The sequence below is a fragment of the Mustela lutreola genome, chromosome 9 (assembly GCF_030435805.1).
Source record: "Mustela lutreola isolate mMusLut2 chromosome 9, mMusLut2.pri, whole genome shotgun sequence".
Lineage (NCBI taxonomy): Eukaryota > Metazoa > Chordata > Mammalia > Carnivora > Mustelidae > Mustela > Mustela lutreola.
Window position 1 is genome coordinate 64,080,905 of NC_081298.1, and position 25,095 is coordinate 64,105,999.

Consider the following 25,095-nt stretch of genomic DNA (forward strand, 5'->3'; position numbering starts at 1 on the left):
ATTCTCATTTTCTCTTGACCTTTAGAATCCAAAGGCTGCATTTTAAAGGAAAGCCCTTAAGATGGGCCAAACTCTTAAATGTGTACTTTCCCACTTTTTATTGTACATGATCTGTTTACATTCCCTAAGGAGTCAAGGCCATTCTTATTCACATCTGTTCCCCTGGGGGATGGTGAATGAGAGGTGCTCAGAGCAGATGTTTGCTGGACCCATGGTGATGGATGCCAATATGAGGCTTGAGGAGAGGCTATATCTTGCCTTCCGATCTTTGATCTTCCAGAAGCAGGGGCTTAGGACTTCTTAATTGTATTCAATTCAAGTGCCATTGATTGACGGGTGACTGTCAGCTTGCAAGGTCACGGGTGGCTTGTAGTAGGTGGTAATGGCTGTGAGGGAAGGGCCTGGTGGGGAATCTGAGGTACAGGGAAGGGCATGCTGGCCCCGGGGAAAGGGACAACAAATGGAAGTGGATAGCCTGTGTTCTCACACTGAACGTGGCTAAAACCAAGAGCAGATGATGAGGACACAGGACACACAGGCGGGGCTATATGGCTGTCAGTGTGTCTGGGTGCCTAGATCTCCCTCTCACCCCCGTAAGGATCAAAGCTAAAGTTTCAGCTGCAGGATACCTTTGAGGTATTTTAATACATTAATAAAACACAGGAGGAAACTAGTACAACTTGGGGCTTCAGAGTGTCTTAGAATAAGGAAAGGAAATCCCTGCACCACCATCATCTAGCCCTGGTCACAGAAGAGGAACAGCTCGATAGGTTTCCAGGTAAGGGAGACTGCAGAACTCTTGCATGCCCTGGTCTGCTTTGGGGGCCAGAATTGAGCACACTTACTTGGGTCGATATCACACTGGATTCTCTGAGCAGGTGCTGGTTCGCCACCTGGGCAGAAGCGATCTGCCCGGGAAGTTGAGGGCTGGTCACAAGCTGGGCCTGGGAGCTTGGGGCCGACCTCTGCTGGACTTGCTGCTGAGCCTCAGGCCTCGGGGCACTGCTGAAGCTCAGGGATACCGCTGGCTGCTGTAGAAACATCTGCAAGCAGAAAAGGAGGGCCTTTAAGGTTGGGATCACAGGGGTCTTCACCTTCGGAGCTTTGCCTTCACAAACCAAGGTACTGTCTGTACCTTCTTCGTATTTCCCATCCACGGCAAGAGGTCAGCTTTCTTGATCTCTCTGACCTGCCGGGGAAGAATTCATTCACTCCACATGGGGGCATCGGGAGGCTATAATGCTGCGGGCACAGCACGAGGGCCCTGAAGATGGAGCAGGGGGTTGGAAGGACACTGACCCTTTGAGAAGCTTATGGTCTAGCAATGGGGGTCTAACAGGATGAAAGATGCTTAGATCCAGATGGCTTATAAATGACTTGATGTACTTGTACAGTGTCTGGGCTGGCCTTTTGGTTCCTTAGGAGGAGAGAGAAATACCCCAAGAATGGAACGGTTGGTGGGAGAGGGTGGACTAACCTGTGTCACGGGCTGCACCATCCTGGAAGCAGGACCAGGCCACAGACCAGGGTGTATACCCACCCTGTGGTTGGTACCTTCAGCCCAGTGCTCCCAGCTGAGATGGCGGATCTGCTCCCATTAACAAGGTAACTGCAATTCCAGGAAGGCCAATATGATAAGTTAGCCTGGCCATCTTAATTTGAAAGGGTTAAGGGAATTTGGTCAAGTTTGTAGAATGTTTGGGTGTTTGTGAGAACCTCGATCTGCCTCATTTGTAAGTCTGATGTACTTGATTTAAAAGAACTGAGTGCTTTGAAAGATTTCACTTCTAAAGTTTGCATGCTTTAGAAGGCCTTATTACGCCCAGGAAAGTTTGAAGGCTTTAGATATACTAAACTTGTAGATTAATGGTTTTTGTGGATATGTTGATTATTTACAGTTTGTTCAATCTATAAACTAACTGAACATAAATAAAAACAAGTAAAAGCACTGTTATTTTTAGATCAAATTAGTAGATTTGTAAATCAAATGTAATCTGTAAATTGATTCTAAAAGTCTAAGAAGAGCAACTTTAATACTTTCAGTCATAATTTAAACCTGAAACCTGTAGCCAGCTCTTAAGGAGCTGGCTGAAAACTGACATTATCTAACATATTGGATTCTTGACAAGCAATACCCCCCCTCCCTTTAGGCCTGGGGCTTAGAGTTCAGAAGGGAGGCCCTCTTCTTTCCAGCCTCTGGGGTTTTAATCCCAGCTCAGGGATCCCAGACGCCCAGGGTGGGTGGTTGGCTGAATTGGACCAAGTCCCATCTCCCTACTGTCCAGCCACATCCCTCCCCCGCGCCCCCCCCCCCAGCAGTTTTGAATGAGAGCTCTTTGTCACTTTAGATGTTAAGAAGAATTTTCTGGGTATCCATCATCTTAGATTCCGTTTGGGGATTAATACTTTTGTGTTCCCAGCTCCCTATTATAATATGGCTTATCTATAGCACATATGGTGACCTACACTTCATCACTTTGGCAAAAACCCAATACTCAAACTACATAACATACATTTTTTCTGGTAGGGAACAATTTACCTTCTGATCAGATTTCGAGTCAATGCAAACTTTATGACAGGCAGTATAATGTGGCTTTAATCATATATGTTAGTTCAGATTCCAGCCCCCATTGTCTACTATGGTATGACCGGGGCACTATTCATGACTTTTCAAAGCTTTAGTTTCCTCGTTCATAAAACAGTGACATCAAGAGCACACAGCCCATAAAGGATTAAGTAAGATTTATGCTGAGACATAGTCAGGGCTCAATCAATGTTAGATAGCAACAATAATATTTAAAATGAAAAAAAGAGAGATGTTTGGGTGCTGCCTCCATTAGGCATCTGCCTTCAGCTCAGGTCATGATCCCAGGGTCCTGGGATCGAGTCCTGCATCGGGATCCTTGCTCAGTGGGGAGCCTGCTTCTCCCTCTGCCTGCTGCTCCCACTCCTCGTGCTCTCTCTCTCTGACAAGTAAATAAATAAAAAATCCTTAAAAAATGAAAAAAAGGAGATCTTTGTTCTCTTGCCTCTTTGGGCATATAAAAACTATCTAAGAAATGAATGACTGGAATGCATAAATGAATGAATAAACAAATAAGTGAGGCTTTTGCTCAGAGAAGGGCAAACTGTTTCTGCTTATGTCAGAGACTGCTGGGTCTGCTGCTCTGTCTCGTTGATGTGTGTCTTCTGAGGGCAGAAGGCACCCTCTACTTGTCCTGTGTATCTCTGTATTCCCACAGTGCCTAGCCAAGTGCTGGATACATAATGGGTGTCTGCCGGATGGAGGGATGGATTAAGGGATGGACGGAAGAATGGGTGGCAGGAAGGATGGATGGAAAGATGGAAAGATGAATGGATGGATGAACGGGTGAATAGATGGAAGGAAGGAGTGATGAGTGAATAGATGGACGGATGGATGGAAGAAAGGATGGGAAGATGGATGATTGAAAGAACTAATCAAGGAACAGGTTTGCCTTTGCAGCAAGTGCCCGTCTGGGCATTTCTTCAAGTAGCCAGCAGAGGGCGCGCATACTCTCAAAAAGAGAGCAAGAGGCATCCTTCAGACTGCCGGGAATGACACAGCCTTTCAACAGAACAGCTCTCCCTTCGTGACTCCATCTAGGTACAAACACCTGATAACCCAATCTTTTTTTCTTTTTTTTTTTTTATAATCATACTCAGCAAGCATCACATGCACACATGGACTCTATGAAAGTTCCAGGGCACCAAACTCAGGTGGGAAAGTCCACTGACCTTTGAGTAAAGGATTTTTGGGGAAATAATCCTGGTTTGCTGCTGTGCACAATCCGTGCCCCTCTGTTTTATCCACAATAAAGTAAAATATTATGGCTTAGGAAGATGATGTCTTAAACAGCACCGGGGTCAACTTTATAGAAAGTATGAGAAAAATAGCTCCCTAATTCAAATAGAAAAAGTTATCAGAGAAGAAAAAAAGCTTCTAATTTTTAATAAACCAATCGTATGCTTAAATGTGGTTTCTCATTATTCTAATCTGCTTTTTTACCAGTACTTAATATCACAGAATATCTTAGAAATACACAAAATAGGGGTATAAGGAAACCTCATGTATCATCATTAGGTTTCAACAATTATCAACATTTTGCCATTCTTTTTTTTTTTTTTTGCCATTCTTATTTAATTTCTCCTTCCCCCTCCTACCTTTTGGGGGAAGGGATAGAGTAATTTTTACTTGCTTATTCTTTATGCTTGAACCACTTTTTTTAAAACGAATATCACATCTTGGTTAAACATTTTGGAAATGATTTCTTTACACCTGTAAGCCTGTAAAACTGTAAGAAGGAAGACTGCTTGAAGAAAAGTTCTCTGGTTGGACTATTTGTGGATTTCCATGTTCTTTGGAAAATTCCACTGCAAAGATAAGGTCACAAGAATGAAAACAGGGAAGGAACACATTGGAGGTCTTGATTTCCACATCAACCCTTACAAAACTCAAGTGCTCTGTGGGCATATACACTTTGAGGGGTAACAAAATGCATTGGTTACAAAATAAAATAGAATTCTTTATAGCAAGGAGTGAAAAAGATAACCTTGTGTCATCTGTTATTTTAGAATTCAGCTTGAATGTGGAAAAGGCAGGAAATAGAAAAGCCCGGGCTTTGAGGAGGATGTTCATACGCCTACCTTGCTTTTAGCACTTTCTGGCTCAATTTTCCCCTTCCTGTTAGTGTAAAAATTCCATTCAAGTAATTGGAGTCAGGCAAGTTCTGCCAATCAGGCCCTGGATCAGTGAGAAAACATTACGGCTGGGAAGAAGTAAGTAAAAAGGGACTTTGACACCTTGATGACTTCATTTCTTTTCCAGTAAACACGGTGGTCCTCTCCCCTGTCCATTCTGGGGTGCGGCCGAGGAGGCGGGGCAGCTGCTGGGCTGAGGGCGTGGCCGGACGCTCCGCCCCTCGCCCAGTAGGCGGGGCTGTGCGTGTGCTGCTGGGCTCGGTCCTTCCAGTGAAGAGCGAGTCCTGGGTGGAGGGTGTGTGCAAGGGCACCTAGTGTCCGGAAAGCCGGCCAGCAGCGCCTCTGGGGGTACCCCCCCCGCCGGGAGGCACTACGGCGGGCAGCAGACGCCACCCCATCACGCATTATCTCAGCGTGCACCAGCTGGGCACTGCACCCGCACAGAGCCTGCCTGTCGCCCTGGGGAGGGTCTGAATGGACTGTGCCCCGGGAAGCTGCAGGTCCCTGGCTCCAGCCATTTTCCCCAGACACTCTCCTGCTTCCTTCTGCCTCTCCTAAGAGGGGGTTGCAAATGCTTAGAGCTCTCAAGGCAGACAATTACATTTACAATTAGAGCCTGGGTCAAAAGAATGCACTTGGGAAGAAAAATAGCCTTGCACTTATCCAGGTAAAACTTGGTAAAAATCATTTATCCTTGAAAGAGATCTAGTATATACAGGTTTCCTTCAAAACACAATCTCTCAAAAGGATTCAAGGAGGGGAACTCTGGGGCACGGTGTCACGGTTAAAAGCTGCTGTTGTCAGAACATGCAGAACATGTCAGAACAATGGGCATGCACAAACAGGGTGGTCTGGTGCTGACCTCCTGTCCTCAGCTCCCTCGGCTGCCCCCGCCTCGGGGCAGGGTGCAGATCCCATCATTTCCCACATCTCCCTCCATTAGCGCTTTGGATGAGAGACAACAGCATGATCACGTCCACGTTCCCCACCAGCAACCCCCGCAGTTACACAGGTGCTGGGGGTTTATAACCCCACGGGGGAGGCCAGCATCAATGCAGGGTGATCAACTACCACTTATGAATGAAAACGCAGGGGATGTATAGACATTATGTGCCCAACAGAGCAAGGGGTAAATGGGGTGGAGTCATGTGAGATTCGAGTTTGGCCTGGAGTTGGGGATGGAAGAGGTGGGATTCGTTCCTTGTCCTTGGTGTTGGGGGTTTCAATATGCTTAGTAAGCGGGACTCATCAGGGCAGTGCAGACGGACTTTGGCAGGAGTCCTGCCCACCGTCAAAGGATAGGTACGTATGTTGCAGGGCAGCAGGGAGGACAGAGACCATGGCAGACACTGGCCCAGGAAGGGGCATCACCTGGATGTTGGAGTCCTGCACCAGGCAGAGCTGCTCCTGGATCTTGTGGAGCTCTTCCTGCTGCCACCGGATGTTGGCTTGCAGGATCCGTGTCCGCTGCTCCAGCTGGTCTTTGATGGTCTGGAACATGCTGAACTGTGCTGAGAACTTGAAGGTGGAGTCAAAACACACAACAAGATGAAAGAGTGATTTCAGCACTGCACACAGATGTTGCTGCTGTTCTGAGCAGCCCCGCCCATTTTCATTTCCGGTCCCTTACCAGCCCCTTCTGGTGTCCCTTCTGAGCCACTCACTGCGGGGGAGCTCAGCAGCACGCAGGGGCTTTGGGGGAAGGGTGGGCATTCCAAGGGTCCCCATGTGGGCTATTCCAAGGCCCACCGGAATTTGCAGGTCTGACGTATGGCAGGGCAGTCTGGGAGGGCCACAGAATCTGGACGTTGAGTTTGTAAGTAAGCAACGCTCACAAAATGATATTCCAAATTTGGTTAGACAGACAAGTGGTTTTGGAGACAAATGTCAAAAAGCTCCCAGGAGAGCAGATGCCAGTTCACAGGCAATCCGGGGTCCTATCATTACCCTAAATTTGATCCTGGCAAGCAGGGCTCTTCCGTAACAATTCACAAATGAACTTCACTCCAACACTGGGCGGGGTGGTGTGTGTGCTCCGCAGGCAGGTAGGTCTGCTCTCATAACCAGCTGGGGCCACGGGGCCTTATCACCCTCCGTCCCACCCTTCCCTTCCCCCAGGCTTATTTGCTCCTAGGAACCTCTTAGAAACCTGTGCACAAAAGAACTAAGGAAAAGAGGCAAAGGCGTACAATCACCTGACATTTGTCCTGAGGGTAACACTGGCAGAGGGTGACCTTATTAAAGGAGGAACACTGATAAGTGCTTTGCACAAGAGTGCCAAATTGTCCCTTCTTTCACTTCTTACCCTTTTCCTGGGACAGAGGTTGGCTTTAGGAAGATTCTACAGGTGATCCCTGCCCCATGCTACCTGTCTACCTTGACATAAGTGATCTCCTTGCAGGAAACACGAGGAGAGTGTGGGATCATGGCCAGTGAGGTCGGGACGCCTGCTCTGGGCTTCCCAGGGGGACTCAGTAATTTCTGTTTCTTGTGTTTGCTTGCCTGGGGCTTCTCTGCTCACCCCTTCCTTCCTCCCTCCCTCTCTCCCAATCTTCTTTTCTCCCTGCCTTCTTTTTTTTTTTTTTTTTTAATGTCCATTCCCTTGATCTCTGTGCCAGCAATCTCCCTGGTCCATTTCTTGCCTTTGTCTTTTGTAAACAACTCCAGAGACACTTCCTCTGCCCTTTAACCTCCCATAGTGGAAAAGTAAGGAGGCCTGGAGAGCTTAGGGTACAGCTGGGATACACTGAAGGATGGAATAGCTGACCACAGTTTAGGGAGTGGCAAAATAATAAATAAAAAGAACCAGTACGGATAATAAAGGCAGATGCTGTAGTTTGCAGAGACCCACGCTTGCAGAGGCAGGACACCAATTCTTCACATCATACCCCCATGTCACACATGTGACTTGCTTGGGATCACACAGCTAGAAGGTGGTAGGGGCTGGAATGTGAATCGGGAGCCTAGGGAGCAGGGGGGGGGGGAGGCCAAGAGGTTTTGCCAGCAACACCTCCCCCGCCTCCTAGTTCCATCTCAATCAGAGCATCTCTGGCTTCAGACTTCATTTAAAATAAAAAGTTCTGCTGTTCAACACGAGTTTAAAAATACCTGTGCCCTGCCAGACTGTATCAGCAAAAACTTCAACAGAATGTAAGTGATCAAAACACTGAGCTGGGTTTTTTGAAAGAGAATTTGTTTGAGAAAGTAAAGAGTTCTACCAGGTATGAAATTAAAAACAAAACAGAACACAACACAACACAACACAAAAGCTTCCGTGGCAGGTCCTACAAAGTCAGGAAACACTCGCGGCTAGGCCTTTCACATCCAGTAGAAAGGACACTCTGGGTTGCCCAATTGGCTCCAAAGGGAAGCAGGAGGGGGCTGGGCAGTCAGGGAGGGGCTGGCACTGTGCTTCCTAAGTGTTAAGTACTTCTAGTATCATCCTGATTTTCTTAAGGCATTCCAGGACACCCAAGCATTAGTCTCTTTTTCTATTTCTGATCATGGCCTTTTTGAAAAGACCTTGACGCTAACTTACAGACATTTTAGAAAAACAGTTTGAAAGCAAAACCACCAGTTACCCAGATAACCATTTCTCAGATTTTGTTTTTTCCCTTTCTGTGAGAGGGTGCAGAGCAGTAACATCCGTGAATGGGAAGAGAGAAAATGGTAGAATCCATTGTCTTACACAGAGCAGGTACGAAAACAGCTGACTTGAAAGGTCAGCATTATGCAAGAATGTCTTAAAGAATGTGGTTATTGTTAAGTTTAATATACCTAACAGACCAAGAACTGTTATTGTTAATTAAAATAATGTTCCATACATGAAAAAATAGAATTTGAAGAAGACCTTAATCACATCATTATGCATTATAAAACAAAGACATTCCTTCACATATGCAAGGCCCGGAAGTTAGAGGGCCTCTCATTTTAGGTGTCTTTGGATGGGAAAAGTTACTAATTTCATACCAAATGTGCCTTGGAAATTTAAAGAGAATTTTTTTTTTCCTAATGAGGATGAATATAGTCGATTTTAATTAGTTGACTCTGGATGAGTTGTTTTTACATCCTCCCAGCTTAACTCTAGAGAGGAGCACGTGCTAGCAGGTGTCTTTCTTATTCTAGGAAAGCATTTGAGACCACTGTTAGGGGGACCTATGTCATAAAGAGTTTTCATCAGTGGTGACAGGTGTGCACCGACACAGAAGTCCACACTTCCGCAAGAGTGCGGCCGTTTGGTGAACCGCTGCTACCTGGGACCGCCTTGTGGGGAGAGAGTGGGACCAAGACCCCATAAAGGAACAGAAAGCAGACACTGGCCTAGATGGAGTGTAGGACAATCAGCTCCACCACCCTCCCAGGCCACGGAATAAAAGAACTGCGGCTTGATTCAGCCAGACCCAGATCCCATGACCCTCATCCCTGTGGATCCTCCAGCTGGCAACCTCCAACCCATTCTTCCAGGCCCAGCTCAGGCATCACCTCCTAGGGTGGGGGGATGGTTTTTTTTCTATTTTCATACTGGTTCTGTTTATATGCCCAGCCCTCCCCTGAACCCTGACTACTAACAGTAAGGGCTGAGTTACAAGCACCTCTGGGCCCCCGACGCTTGCTCACTTCCCGACCCAAATAGTAACTCACTGACTGTTGCTGAAACGAAGGAATTACTCAGCAAAACCATGATCCTTTACCAAAAAAAAAAAAAAAAACAAACCAAAAAACAAAACAAAAAAAACACCACCCTAATGTGATATTTATAGTACTGGACTCACAGCTCTTATAATTTTGCTGTCTCCCTATGACATTTGGCCCAATTTCAACTTTTCCTAAAATAACATAACCAATTTGGAGTCATAAAAAGTAAGAGGAATGGAGAAAAGTGGCAGAGAGATGAACGAAGATTAAGGAAATGATGAGAGCCGGAGGGACAGGTATAGGATGGAGTTCACAGCTCGGCATGACCCACAGGCCCATGGGGAGAAACATTCCCCATCTCAGGATCTTAGATTGGACATATACTTCGGCACAAGCACGTATGTTCCCCTTCAAGGGGCTACCACGTGTTACGTCTTGGGGGAAGGGCAACCACCAGCTTTCCCTTTTCTGGAGTCCCAGACTCACCTGTGTCATGGGGGCAGAGGGGCTCTGCAGGATGGTCTGGGGCAGGAGCTGCTGTGTGAGGTCACAGGACGACGGGGCTGGCAGGGGAGCCTGGGGAAGAGAGGGCGTTTGTTAACAAACACCATTTCTGGGCTGTTCCAGAGGTCCATGGGTGCTCTCAGTCAGCTGGGTTCTTTGGGTTGAAGGAGATGCTCTGCCCAAGAATGAAGAGCTCACTTCTAGAAGGTAGGTTATGGTGTTGCCCTTGCAGGACACAGAGTCCCAGCTGACACACAGCTGGTGAAGGGTACAGCGTGCTCTTGACAAGGTCCTGGAGTCCCGTGGGGTCTGTGATGCCTCCCCACCACCATGGGCCCTGCGAGGCCATCGCCATGCGCCGGAGCTCTGCAGCTCATCTCCACCCCCAACCCCCTTGCTTCTGTTCCTTCTGTTCTAGACTCCATTCTTGGTGGATTTGGTTGCTCTTCTCCCAAACTGAGCCGTGTCACCTGAGCTGTACGAATGGGGTTGTGCTAATAGCCAGTGTTGGCTTTGTGTGCGGTCCTTTCTGCCCAACACGCATGCAGACGGACGTGCATTAGTGCCCTGCATTTCTGTAGCCATTCATTCCTACAGGCAGTGAATACTGGTGCTGTTTCACCCCAGACAACACTGGGAGGCCAGGTTCTGAGGGAGAAATCCCAGGCACAGGGACACCCAGAATCTGGTCTGGAGTCTCCTGATTGCGTCTCCAGCACTGTAAGAAGGGACAAGAACTGTGTCCTCATCAGTGGCAGAAAGTAGTTTTATTGGACAGCCAAGTGCTGGAAGAATGACGTTCATGGTCTTTGCCATGTTTGATTTGAAAATAAAACTTGTCACCCAAGCTTTCCAAGTAGGATGTGCATGGAGAGGGCAAGTAGGAAGATGGTATGTTCATTCCCATCCCCAAAATGTCAGTGAGGGATGGGTATGAGGTAGTTGGCAATGATCTGGATATGGCTCCTGAAATTTTGGGACACGTCTCCCATCCTGAGGTGGAGGTCTATGTCCATCTCTGTGGGTGAGCTGTGACCGCTCTGACCAAGAGCAATGGCAGAGGTGACACAGTGGGGCTTCTAAGGCTAGGTTGTAGAAAGCCACGGAGCTTCTGCCTGGCTCTCATGGAAAGCCCCCTCCCCAGACATTTCTTCTTGGAACCCAGTTGCCATGCCTGGAGAAGCTTAGCTCTAAGGCAGGGGGAGGCCCATGTAAGTGCAGGGTGGATTGTCTCCCAGCCCAGGGAGCAGATGTGAGCGCAGATACACCTGGAATGTGAATTTCCCAGCCTGGGCTGGTGGCGCCTCTGACACCAGGCAGAGAGGAGTCAGAACACCCCCTCCCCCCAGCCATGCTAGTTTTGAATCCTGTGAATGTGAGAAAGGACTTTGCTTTACACCCTTAAGTCTGAGGTGATCCCTTACGAGGAAACAGATTACCATAGAATTGTACATCAGTGATTCTGCATACAGCCAGCATGCTGACTAAAAGGCCGCTCATTCCATGACCTTTTGGAGAGGTCTGGCGTAGATCAGGGACCCTGCCTGATATATGCAGAGGTACATTTTTGTTGACACAGATATCTCAAACATTTCCACTGGGGTGAAACAGGGCTCATGTACCCTCAGAGACTCGGGGGTGTGACCCCTTGTTTGAGGTTTCCAGCTTAATCTTTAAAACTCATTTGGATTTTGCATTCTTTGATTATACAGCTGTGTTGATTTTGGAAGAAAATAATTTCCAATTAGTTGCTAATTAAATGACCTAGCTTCCCACTCCTGCCCACCACCCCACACTCTCAGTGTCCAGGTATAGTTAGTTCTTTGTGAAGAGGTAGCATGCTGTCTTGGGATCTAGCCACTGGGGCACCCCTGGGCGAGAAGTTTTGAGTCACACACATACCGGCATGGAGGCCGCCTGGCTGAGCCCTGGCACGGGGAGCTCTTGGGGCAGCGTGGCCGATCTTGGCAAAGCGGTGGCGCTGGCCTCTGTCATCAGCTTGCTTGGAGTAGCTTTAAGAAAGCAACCAGTCACCTTCCTGACTCACACATACTTTCTTATCAAAAGAGGGGAAACATGACTATGGTGTACATGAGACAAGGGCCTGGTTGGGCTCTCTGACAAAAGAAAGTCCAGCAAGTTCTGTTAGCCTCCAGCCTCACCTGGGAGCAGACAGATGACAGAAAACCATCCCCACGGCTCATGTCCACCGTCTGGTTCGACCACCTGCCTGATCTCCCAACTCCCAGAGTCACTCAAGCCCAGCTAGGCTATAGGAAGTGAGTGTCCCCTGCTTTCTGTCTGCTGGGGGAGTGGGGAGAAGGGGAGGGCAGGAAGCCCACGGGCAAGGGAGTGAGAACGAGTGTGAATTGGAAGGCAGCTTCCACTCTGAAGCCACGGACTGCCCTCCTTCTGCTCAGGCCCGGGACCCCTTGCCAGGCTCCACCCCCCCATTGCCCCAGGTGGGGTGCCCACCCCCTCGCCATCCATGGCAGATCACTCACAGGCGGGTTCTGACACGGCTGTGTGCGAGGATTTGTGGGAACTTCTGGAGGACGCTGATGGCGAGTGACTGGTGTTAAGGCCCAAGGTGCCCACGTCAAGTGCATTAAAGTGCTGCTGAGGGTCCAGGCTGGAGCCCTTGTCCTAAACACATACACATATACACACACACACAGAGTCCACACAATTTCAGCATCGAGATGAGGAGAATGAATGACAGGACTTTAGCTCTCCTCTAACTATGTGGAAAAATTTGGAGGGGGTAGGGAGATAGATGGGAACCGTTTGGAAACAAGTCCCGATGTACTGGGGTAGAATATTTGTACAAATGTATCAGCTGGGTGTCTTTGAGAGGCTGGTGGCCTTATATAAGCAGAAACTCTTATGCTTTCTCACCTTGGATTTTGATTTTTTAGATTTTCATAACTGATGTTGCATTTTATTTTTTCCTTCAAACTGTCATCTCACTGCTCAGAATCTTGGCTTTCCCAGAAGGGGAGAAGATGCAAGTTCTAGAAATGAGATTGCTGGGTATGCTGGATTGTTAACACTCCGATGAAACCAATGCCTTTGAACCCGCATGGTCTCCCCACTGCTTCTCCTCAACAGCCTCAGAGCCCCGGCATGGAGAATAGGCAAAGGGTCAATGATCTCCCAACCACTGATTCCTGGATCCCAGGATACCCCTGCTTCCAGTATTGTGTGATGAGAAAACAACAGTGCCCTTCCAACCCTGAGAAGCCATTTTTCCATCCGGGAAGGCTTAGTGTCCTAAGTGAAAGCCAATAGGCGTTAAGATAATTTTTAAGCTAAAGAAGAAACAGAATGCCTGCTCTCCTGAGCCATGCTCCTATCGGGTCACAGGAGGATGGCAACATTCCTGGCATCCATAGGCTGTTTGGATTAGGCTCTTCTATGTCCCATGGTCTTGGGTCTTAAATCTCTAGGTGTGAGTCTATGTGGCTATTCTGTCTTTCAGGTCATGGTTCCAGGGAGGGTGGGTACTGTGTGTGTGCCCGAGCGGAGCTGATACGACTTATGTGTGACCTATCGTTCTTCATGCAAAACAGAATTACAGGATGTGCCTGGATTTGCTGTGCTAAATATCAGCTCAGAGATGCCGCAGCTTAGCCCAGTCTCCCCTGACACACCCTTTGGAGCAGGGGTCCTGGCCCACAGCTGCTTGCCAGTTGTGTGCTCCTAGTCAGCAGAGAAATATGGACAACAATAAGAGTAAGCCCCGAGAGACTTTTCTAGCCATCAGATGGAGCTGCACATCACACCCAAGCACGGGAATCTTAATTTTACAAAAGCATCAGTCAGTGACAGATTTGAAATTAAACACTTGAAGAGTCCATTACCACTGATAGTTTGAAAAACACTGTCTTGGAGCTTTTCCTTTAAAAAGGGCAGCCCAAGATTGTGTTTGTATGTTTATACATATGTGCATGTTTATGAGAAGTTCCCCTGGGTTCTAGGATGTCCAAAGGATCAGAAAGCTCAAGAATGCATTTCCAACTGGATGATGTACACTGTGCCTGTTCATGAGCTGAGATGTATGGGGTGGCAAACCCCTGCCTACAAACAGCTTAGTTCTGTTCTTGGACATGATCCATGATGCATCATATGACAGAGCTGGGTAATAAACACATCCTTAAACAATGACAGGTGTGTTACATCAGGGCGCTGGTGATAGATCACCACACATCACATCACCATGTAGCAAGTCAGTAGGGGAGGCTCGCCTAAGACACGGGCTGCTCTCTTGGCTTTACGGGCGATTTCTCCTTCCCTCCAACCCACTCTCATGGACCAGAGAGGTTTCATTGTGTTGCTGCTGCTCGGCAGCTCCTGGCTGAAGTCTCTGCGTTCTAGGTAGCTGGGCAGCCTGGAACTCAAACCACATGTCACCAATGGTAAGAGACACTTTCCATCCCTACATTCTGACATATCTGAAATTGGGATATGCCTTCTGACTGATGAAAAGAAGTCCTTATTTCACAGATGAACTGGTAACAGCATTTTCTCTTCCTTAGTGGGAGATAAATAATGGTGGCTCTTATAACAGATAGCTTCTTGGCTTTGATGGAATACACTGCTCCCTCCCTCCCTTGCTTTCTCTACTTTTCTCCCAATATGTGCAACTGCTTGAAGAATGACCTTTGAGGAACAGGCCTCTGGTCTGCTTGCACATTTCCCTCCACCTGTCTGACACACCAGGAGGGAAGGTAGGGAGAGCTTGGCTGGAGGGGACCCGAGAGCTGCCCGCAGAGGAAGGATGGAGGTTAGGTTTTGTGGAGGGGAACACCCCTCCCTAGCAGAGCTCCCTGACACGAAGATGGCTCTGACAGGGCTGTTAACTAAGACCTGTAGACACAGAAGTAGAAAGTGCACCTTGCTATTGATGACATGGAGGGTGGGTGAGGGGCAGTCTCCTCGCGGGAGGCCTGGGTCCTGGAGGGAACGCATCAGCCCTTAGGCAAGGGAGGACAAGGGCACCCCAATTATTCCACAGCTCAAGGGACGATGGAATAAACCCCTAGCTTATTATCTGTGGGAGAGATACAAGGTGGGTTTATTACTGCTGCTCTCATAAGGATGGCAAGTTGCCAAGATCATGCTTCGAGTCCAGGGGCTGTTTCTTAAAGAGCTCTGTGAATTCTAACCCTCAGTGCCTTCAGGTACGGGAGCTAAATCCTGTGGGTGCTTCTGTCCTTCATCTGAAGGCCGAGGACAGTCATAGCGTCTGCTGCGTAGGAGTATCATGATGGTAAACAAGAGAAAATCCAAGAAACGTGTTGAATAATACTGGGAACATAACAAATAAAAATGTGACTACTTTGATTGTAACAACTCATGGAAGAACTTACGTAGGCAAACATGGCCTTTAGCCATCTGGCAGGGATCAGCGTACCTTTAGTGCCACAGGGTGGACAGCCTCGGGTGGTGGGTCTTCCAAAGCCAGCTCCTGCCTCCTTTCTACCCGGACGTCCGCATAACTGATCAGGAAATCAAGAGACCACAGCTGGAGGTGGGACGTTCCAGATGGCAACAGCGAAGGGCACACGTGTGATACATCGAGGTACACCTGTGACGCCCACCCCAGAATTGTCACCATGACAGAAGCTAGTCTTGTCACTTGTTTGAGGAAGGAGTTTCATTCTGTGCCTAACTGCCACTGGGGTGACTTCTAATGAGACATCCAAAATATTTTCTGTTCCAGGATGTTTTGACTCCCTTCTCCTTTACTTATCTTCTCCCCATGCCCTGAAACTTCCAAGCATAATTGTCTTTAGAAACATATCTTCATCTACAGGATAAGGCATGGCCTTTGACTAAGCAGAAGCTTTTCTTAAAACCTACTCAGTCTGGATTGTACGTACTGAGAAATGACACATGACTTTTTTAGTAATTACAACCTTTGAAATTTTTCTCACAAACAAATCGAGAGCTGGCCCCAGAGCCCTGATTTGTCTGTGGGCCCACTTTTAAGATACCGTGGGGAAATCAATCCATTGTAGTTATGGCCAAAGGGCCCCAGCTCTGGCCTCTGCCTCATGTGTGGAAGAACAGGTTGGCCACAGGGCCCTGGCAAGTGATGGTGTCTCAAGGGGCCTCTGGAATGCTTGTTACCTTATTTACTGACTAGTTTACTCCCAACTTTCTCTCAGAGTTGCTTTCTAAGATTTGAGAGGTAGAGGATGGAGAGGAAGAGCAGGGTCAAAAGCAGAGTCTGAAGACCAAGATGTTGATGATGTCCAGCCTTCACTGGGGGCAAAAGGACCCTGTGGCTAAGGCCCAGGCTGGGTGGGACTCCTATGCTGTTGGAAACCACTGGCTGCCAAAGTGGTCAAGGGTGGGCTGAGAAGCTAAGATCAAGTCCCCAAGAGTAGCATGCAATGTGATGGTCAGGGTCACTGGCAAGAAAGACCAGCATTTCTCCCCACTTATTAAAACAGAGATTTGCTTGTTGATTGTATACATAAATGCATGTGTGTGTACATGGTATCATTTATGTGCCCACCTACCTGCCTACTTGTCACCTTTCAATCATCTATCTCTTATCTCTATAAAACACCGTATATATGTATAGTACCTATATATGTACCTATATAGTATCTGTATATGTACCTATATCGACCTGTCATTTATCTATCATCTATCTATCATGTATATATACATACATACCTACAATATAGATAGCCTTTCTTTCTTTGCTCTGCTCAAATGCTCCTCTCTAGACCAGTTTAAACTGACTGATGTCCTTAAAATTCCTGTGTTAGGGGTAAAAAACCCATGAATGACATTTCTCCTTTACCTTTGGGAATTGTGACCCTACAGAACCTGCATCTAGGAGAGGTTGGACAGGCGGCCTCCCTGGGATGCTCAGCTCACCCACCCTGGGATGGGGGCTCCCCGAGGCCACCAGGAACCGCCAGGAACCCTCTCCCTCTGGCAGCCAGGCTCTATTCCCTATGCTGCCTCAGTTGCCAGCAGGAGCTTTTAATGAATTAAAAATAGAGGGGACTAGGTCTATGAGTGACTTAGAGGAAAAATTTTAATTTTCTTCTCCAAACAGTAACAAGGGAAGGCTGGGGGTTGGATGGAGATGAGGGGAAAATGTGGAAGTAGGTCAGTGAAGCAGTAACTCTCTAAGTCACATTCTGGCAGCCTGAGGAGGGACACATCGAGCCCTCAGCCCAGGGTTGGGGAACAGAGATGCGTGTGTCCCTGGAAGGAAGCTGAACTCTGGAGACTACTCTGTGAACCGCAGAGGACAGCCCAGGTCCCACTGAGGAATCCAAGCCCAGGGCTCGCTTGCTCCCTGGCAGCTGGGACTACCCGCGGGCGCTTGCAGCGCCCCCTCACCTGACGACCGAGTGTGTGCACACGATGAACTCGGGCTTGGAGTTCCACTGGTGGTACGTGATGTAGTAGTGTGTCTGCAGCCAAATCCACTGCTGCCCTTTGGTCAGAAACCGGTAGCAACAGGACTTCCCTTTACCAAACTGCATCACTGTGGACAGAAAATGGACTGCCTGTAGCAAACGTGAATATGACAAGGATCTCTCCCCCAGAAGGTACTGTTGGAGAGAAGTTTTTAGAAACACCCTGCCAAACGGCGTGCTCTTCTCCAGGTGTGCCGTACTTTAAGGGACTATCAAGATCCCGGCAAACGTTATTGAATTCTTAAATAAGGCAAAAACCATCTGCATGCTTCCCTAGATGCTCACAGGTTTAAGAGAGCCTCAGGTAAGGGCAGATTCCCAAACCACTGTTTCATGACGAAGAGGCCTGGGTTTGCCTGAGGCAAGAGCAGAGCACGGGAGAGACAATCCAGATACTGGGAGAACTGGGCCCCAATTAGACCTGACAGCCTCCAACCTCCACATGGATTTGGCGGCTGTCAGAGAGCAGGTCATGATTCATCTACGCCATCCTAAGCTTGGGACCCACTGCTGTGGGGCTGCGTGGTGCCCCCTAGGGTTAAGTCTGTCGGTGGGCTTTTCCGGAGGGGTGGGGGGCAGGGCTGGAACAGAATGGGTGCTGTTGGAGGACTAGCCTGGGCAGGGCAGAAGGTTGGGACTGCGGGTCTAGGGAAGGACAGGTTGGGCCACTGCCTCAGTGCCTGTGATTTAGTACCTCTTTCTGCAAACGCTTTACAGATACCACAGCTGGGAAACTAAAGTGACAATGAGAGCTGCTGTGTTGGAGACTGTGATCTCCGAAGGGGTGAGAAGCCCGGCTGAGCACGGGCGTGGGCTCCACAGAGGGAGAAAGTCTGGCCTGAGCCCTGGGCCAAGTCTTTCAGACCGTGAAGGGAATTCTACCCCCATGGTGGCCTTGCTCCATTAGAAGGGTCAGAAGCAGCCAAGGCTTGAGGTAATCCTGCTTCTCAAAGTTTCATGGGCCCACGAATCACTTGTGGGGGATGGGGGTCTTGTTAAAATAGACGTTCTGATTCCACAGGCCTGGCCTCTCTCCCCATCAGGAGTCCTACCTCCTTTTCCTCTGTCCACCTCTTGTCCTCTTCTGTGGCAGACAGCCTTCTCTGATTCCCTCCCCCCAGCTGGGTGAGTCCCCCAATATCCTGAGCACATCCCCCCCAGTGCAGTGACAGCATCCTATAATGTCACTTATTTCTGCTCTTCTGTTAGACCTTGTTCCTGCAGAACAGCAAGGAGATTCTGATCATCTTTATGTCCCAGGTCCAGCTCAGTACCTGGCCCATAGCTTGTGACCAGTATATGTCCCTTGACAAAAAACAGTGATGTTGAATTAGTATTTTGTCTTTGAAATGTATTGCATAACTTAGAAAAAATGACCATCATTATATATTCTCTTCTGTCAGATTAAAATAGCTTGCATATCTGAAAGGTATGGGAAGGTGCTGGTTGCGGGGGTGAGGGTGGATGGGAGGAGGCGGGGCAAAGTCAATTCCAGGTGGAAGCACAACCCTGGGCAAACCACAGAAGGACCTTTACCACTTTCCTACATCATTTCGGAGAAAACGAAGTTTTCCTTCTCAGAAAGAAACCAAGTAATAAATTGACTTCCAGGGCCCAAGAGTCCTACTGTCGGGGCTCCGTGGACGCCTTTGGGCCTTGGGGCTGGATGTGGGATACTCACAGTGCTGGTGGCACCTGGCCAGGAGCTCCAGATCGTCAATGTGGTAGTAGTCATAGCCCGAGGTCCCCAAAACTTCAAAAGGCAGGTATCCTATGATCGGAGGGGCTCTGCCATGCAAAGGGTACAGCTGGTCAGAGAGCAAGGACCCTGCCCGACTCACGATGGCAGCACCTCCATCCAGAGAGGGGACACTATGCACATTTAATGATCAACACAGAGGCCTCATTTCTCAACAACAAGGGCAGGAAAATAATTTTGCAATGGTTCAAACCAGAGAGGCTGTTTTTTCCAAAGTGCTCAGACTTTCTGGCATTAAGATACTCGGTTTCGTTGGCATAACCTGGGTTAAATAATAATAAATTTTATCATTATTGAATAATTAAAAACAGCTATAGATTGGGTCAGTCCAATCCCAAAGCGTAAAAAATGTTAAAGGGTAGGGAGGGGAGATTTCTCACCCTTAGAAAGAAAACTGAATTAAAGGGACAAATGGGTGCTGAGAGAAATAAGATGTCAAGTTTCTCTCCTATCTGCTCCTGCCTTCCTGGGAACTGGAGCGGGTCCCAAGGGGTGGGTGAGGGATCCCAAGGATGTCCCCGGGCTGTGGCATCTGGCTCTCCCAAGACGCTCTGACCCAAACACAGAACACATCCACGGACGACTTGCAGAGGAAGGGAAGCTACCTCACTCTTGGCCGGGAACAATTTTTCCTGCTGCCAGAAAGCCCTTCTCCCTGAAGGGACCGGGACCGACTTTTCTCTCCCAAGGAGAGCCTGGCTCTTGCAAACAAACACTTGAAAAGGACCCAACCCAAATATGTTTTTCTTTTCACAAACCTGTGATCCAGAAATAAAAATTTCCATTCCAAGCTATGCCTTGAAGTGAATTCCTCTAAGGGTTCGTCAACTATGCACATTTCCTGTATTAGAAGGGGAAAAAAATGTTGCTCAGGGTGCCAGAAGCTCACCCTAGGTTTGTTCAAAAAGGCATGGCGGAAGGGTAACAGAAGTTAAAATCATTGAGAGCAAGTCTCCAAGTTGTCTTGGACTGAAACTCATCATCTGTAGCTAATTTCAGTATTAGCTGATACTAAATTTATTTCACAAGCTGGGGAAAAACACCTAAGAGCCAAAATGTTACACCACTCCCTTCCCATTATCTAGAAGTGTGGTAAACATGTGGAAAATGGCTCTTCATCTGAATTTGAATGACTAATTTAACTCAAGGTTCACGCCACGGATGTTAAAGCAATCCCAGGCCAGAGGATAGACAAACCTTTCCTTCTGACACTGGGTCCCCACCTTGGCCTGCCCTGAGTGGTATTAATGTTGGCGGAAAAGGTAGGAGGGTCGACAGGGTTGCAAATGAACCTATCGGCCAGCTGGGCTGAGCTGCAGCTGACTCTGCCTTCCAGCAAAACAGCTTGTAGGAAACCCGAGTGAAGGCAAGGGGCAGGTGGGCCTGTCACGGGCATAGAAGCCAGACATTGCAACTTTTCAAAGTCCGTGAGAGCGTCATTGCAGTCTTATTCTTTCTCATAAAGGTGGTTCATTAGCTATAACTAAATATGACTCAGTTGTACCAGTTCTACATGAAAAATCCTCTCCCCGGTACTTGCCTTTAAGAATTGGGGCGTTGCCAGGCGAACGGTGGCGATGAAGCAGACCTCCTTTCCCAGCGGCACCCGGCAGGGCCTTGAAAGGGTGCTATCGAAGCCGTTACAAGAGGGGCTAGGCACTGGGGTGGGAGAGAACAGACAGTTTAGGCCTATGTGGCACGGTGGCCGACCCCTACCTGGCATCACTGTCAGCCGCACCGCGCTCAGGGCTTCCCGAACTATTCACTCACTTCCTGGGCCTCAGGATCCGGGGTGATCCCCAGAGGCCCACAGTGGTCACCACAAAGTTGCTGGTTCTGTAGCTCTGCACAGAGGGAAGACCTGTTCACAAGCGCCTTTTTCTTCTCACTGGGAAGTCTGGGAAGGCATGACTTTCCTCAGTCCACAGAGGAGGCCGCAGAGGCCTTGGAAAGCTCACAACCAAGGTTGCTCAGAGCCATAATAATGGAGTGAGGACGCTAAGCCAGGGCTTCCGACTCCAAGCCTGGAGTTCTCCCAGGGCAGAGGGGATGGGGCTGAGAACAAGCGCCTGCAGGCCCTTTGAGGAGGTGCCAGCTGGTACCGGCCGCCATCTTCCCCAGGAGCTACAGACCTGGCTTCACCGTGACTGTGGTGAACTGCTTTACCTTCTGGGCCAGAGAACAATTCTGCTATGTTAGGTGGAGTATGCTGGGTGGGGAAAAGAACCCTGTTAAATATGAGGAAAGTTGGTGGGCCATGTATATGGAATTCTCGAACTTGGCTACACACTAGATTCCCTGGGGCCTTCCCTGCCCTCCCAGCTGCCCAGACCCCACTCCCAGCTCCACTAATCCAGGAACTCTGGGTGGGAAGCATAGGCACTGGCACTTTTGAAAGCCCCTCCCGCAACATTTCGTACCACGAGGCCAGGATTGAGGATCATTACGCTAGATAATCTATACTACCTCTTTCTTTTTCAAATGTAGTTGATTATATCCTGAACCAGATCCTGAATTCTGAGTACATTTCTGAACTGGTAGATTTAAACATAGCTGTGTTTTCCAATTTGAGAACATATAAAGCAACAGAAAATGAAATGCATTCTAAAATGAAATCTGCAAGACTTTCTTTGGATTTTAGCTTTCCAATAATTTTTGTTTTATATGTTCGTAGGTTTCTAAGTGATTCTATAATGTGGTCTTCTAGCCACTAACATGAATAAATTCATTTTACCAAACATATTCTCTGAATGCATTCACATACATATCAATATGAATGTTTCCAAACATGAATATAAAGGGGGCAAAGTCGGAAGTGGTGGTCCCTAGAGAGTTTACATCTTTCATTAGTCGGCTTAGACTTCATGTGTGGGGTGAGCCAAGGCACTCACCCAGGGAAGAGAAAGCAATCCCACAGGGAAAGGGTCTGCAGATGTGAACATCTGCACAATAAAAAAAGACATTACCACATTTCCCAGATGTGAAATATCCTCTCTGTTTGAAGTGGAGAGACATCACCTGCCAGATAAAGACCTAATAAAATTCTCCCTACTCTTTCAGAAATTCTAGGTCTTCTAAGCAAACTTCCGAGGACTTCTGGGGAATTTTAAAAGACAGTCTCTCTCATTTATCTCTAAACCATGCGTCTTGCTGGAATGATCCATGGGCTCAGTCAGTAAGTGCCAACCTTGGTGATTCACCATGAGGAAGGCAGGGGGATGGACAGAGCGTGGGGTAGGGAAACCCCAGCCCCTAATAATTTCTTTAAGCGTCAGAAACCATGGAAATTAAGTGAATGTTCTGTAGAGCTTACTGCTGGCCTGGCTGTCTCTCAGTGCCGTTTTATCAGTCCTTTTAGAACTGCTAAGGTTTTAAAGATGAGAATACTCCCCGCAGGGGAAATTTCATTATTGCTTACAGCCCGTGCCAAAGAAGCTAGCTACTTTACAGAGGGCCCCAGAACCAAGCAAACTCTTCTTCTAAATGAGCTTTCTCCCCCAAAACCTGAAGCAGCTGAGGGCTTGATCAAAGGTGATGGTAAGTCAAGGATGAAAGTTTTAACAGAGGCCAAGGGGGAAACCTTGGGGGAAGTCAAGGGGAAGAGGGTACTTGAAACAGCTTGCTGACTGCGTTTCAAATGACTTCTCTTCACAGCAGGAGCCTTCTAGCTGATTCTGGAGTCAACACAGAAGCAAACTGCTCCCTGGGACTTCATGGGAATATTTAACACTTAGAATAACTTCTCTGGCACTTCTTATCCCAAGGTAGTTAAAAAACATTAATTAAGGATTTAATTAGTTGTTTCAATTTAAGTAATAGAAAAAACATACCTAATTACAGCTGGCTTCCCGAGCCTTTAGGAAGGATTGCCCGGTCGGTGCCGGCGCAGCCCGATCTACTAGCCTTCTCCTTTCTTCCGCCACTTCAAGACACTCACACACACACAGCACTCATGCCACAGATAAAAGCAATGATGGCTTGCTACATTTTTTGTCCTGAGGGTCATCTTATTTGAAATTGACCTTCCTCTTGCCCAGAGCTAAAGAGATAGGTTTCCACTATGGCAGGAACTGGGTCTAGTTCTCTGCCTTCTGCTCTGAGCTTGCATCCTGCAGGCAGCAGGTGCTCCCCATGTGTTTGTTGAACGTGTCTCTGATGAGATGACCTTCCATTGCACATCCAAATCACGGCTTAAGTCCCAGCTATGGGAAGGCACCTTCCAATCCCAGCCAGCGACTGACGCACAGACCTTGAGACCCCCACCTTCCCACCCATGGCGCCCTTTGCGCAGCCCAGCTTGGGGCTGCTGGTGGCTGGCTCACAGTGAGAGGGTGCCATAGAGCATGGTCCTGGGTCCCACTGGCCCTGGGGCTAGCTCACCGCCCAAGTAGTGCATTTATACTGGTCAGAAGACCCTGGGCAAGGTCTGCTGCAAATCAGCGACAGTGGACACCACTCTGAAAACAAAACCAGTGGACCTCACGCTTGGAAAGACACAAGAGGGTGTTCTGTTTCTGTTCTTCCTACTACTAAAGGGAACCATGGTGGGGATCAAGCCCCTCTTTGCTCCTGAACCTTTCATCACAGCCTCTAATTTTAGAGACCCTGAAAGAATTTTCCCTTGGGCTGGTATGCCAGGGATTCTGAACACAAGAGAGCCCCGAGGTTCTTGGAGAGAATAGGAGTAATTAAAGTCCATCTCGCTTGGCACCTGGGGTTGGCTTCCAAGTCTGTCTGAGGACAAAGGTGACCTCCCAAATCAGTATTAAGAACATAAGGATGACGGTGGGGGCAGGAAGGTCTCAGGTGGTATGAGACATGTTTGCAAAGGGTAGGAAAGAACGGGGAAGAAGTGAGGTAGGGATAGCAAACCCAGCTCACAGCAAAGGAGCAGAAACAAATGGAAAAAGCGGGACCAACTGTTCCTCAGTACTGGTCCAGTCATCAGGCCTCAACAATTAAGTATTCTGATCAGAGATGGCCTGCTCATGATAAATTAGTTGCAACAGCTGTAGGAAAACACACTAATCGTCCACACGGAGAGTGACAAATCACTTTCTCAGCACTTCTCAGAACAAATGGAAATTCAAAGCCGAAAGGTGTCCAGGAAGACATGAAACCATCAGGAGGCCCGCTAAAGGAAGAAAAATGTTCTTAAATCTCATTTATGATAAATGTCCAAAATGTCTGGGCAAGAGTGTTGGAGTGTTAAGGAAATAATAATTTCCTGCACATTCACAAGAAATCCTCTCCCAGTCATTTAGCACTATTTTCAGGCTTTTCTCTTTTCTCTGCACAGCACAGAGTGCTTCGCCTGATGGGTTCTCAACAGCCAGGTCACAGGGTTCTTGGGACAGCCACAGCAAAATAATCCTGCCCGGGTTTGGGTGCCGGGGCACTGCCTAACTTGCACCAACCAGTGCGTGCGTGGTTCATGCTTTCTTTCTGCCAGTGCAGTTTGGCATCAGAGAGAAAGAACGAGCTTGGAGACAAGCTGAGAGCCACACGAGAGAGCTAGGGATTTGCAATTTGCTGGATTGAAAAAATGACGCCAATGGGAATATATATGTCTCACTTAACTATCTCTCCTTTCCCTTGGTGTTCATTAATTACAATGAGTATTTTTCGGGGCCTGGAGGTTGTCATGGCGTTGACAAGATATCCACCAGATGGCTGGTGTGGATGGAGCCAGATGAGTCGTAGGCTCAGGGAAGTGAACTTCTACAGGCTGTCGTCCCCTGTCCTCCAAGTGGACGTCTGGTGCACATTTTTATCCCAATGATAGCACAACATCTATAGGACTGTCCCTGTTCCCAAACTGAAGCAAGTGGGAGCACGTGTCTGATAAATGACCATTCCTCACTGCCCCATTTCAATGTGGGCTCTAGATGCTCAGGCAGGACAATGTCCTTGGGTAACAATTGTTCTTTATTGCGATCTTAATTCCTCTGCTATCTTATCTGGCAGCAATGGCCACTGCTAGTGGATGTGGCACTTCCTCGCTGGGGTGGAGGGGACACTCTGCTT

At 48.1% G+C, this 25,095-nt stretch overlaps 1 protein-coding gene across 5 annotated transcripts in view; it reads right to left on the minus strand.

The window, feature by feature from the left end:
• NPAS2 (neuronal PAS domain protein 2) overlaps positions 1–25,095 on the minus strand; it is a 125,270-nt gene that overhangs the window by 7,758 nt on the left and 92,417 nt on the right. For all 5 annotated transcript variants that reach the window (XM_059134493.1, XM_059134492.1, XM_059134491.1 and 2 more), the window contains exons 8-17: positions 20,609–20,727; positions 19,827–19,909; positions 18,991–19,097; positions 17,230–17,377; positions 15,275–15,359; positions 12,363–12,504; positions 11,761–11,870; positions 9,841–9,930; positions 6,091–6,237; positions 846–1,043 (exon numbers count right to left, since the gene is read on the minus strand). In XM_059134493.1, coding sequence (XP_058990476.1) covers positions 846–1,043; positions 6,091–6,237; positions 9,841–9,930; positions 11,761–11,870; positions 12,363–12,504; positions 15,275–15,359; positions 17,230–17,377; positions 18,991–19,097; positions 19,827–19,909; positions 20,609–20,727 — 1,229 coding nt within the window. The remainder of the gene's footprint in view (positions 1–845; positions 1,044–6,090; positions 6,238–9,840; positions 9,931–11,760; positions 11,871–12,362; positions 12,505–15,274; positions 15,360–17,229; positions 17,378–18,990; positions 19,098–19,826; positions 19,910–20,608; positions 20,728–25,095) is intronic.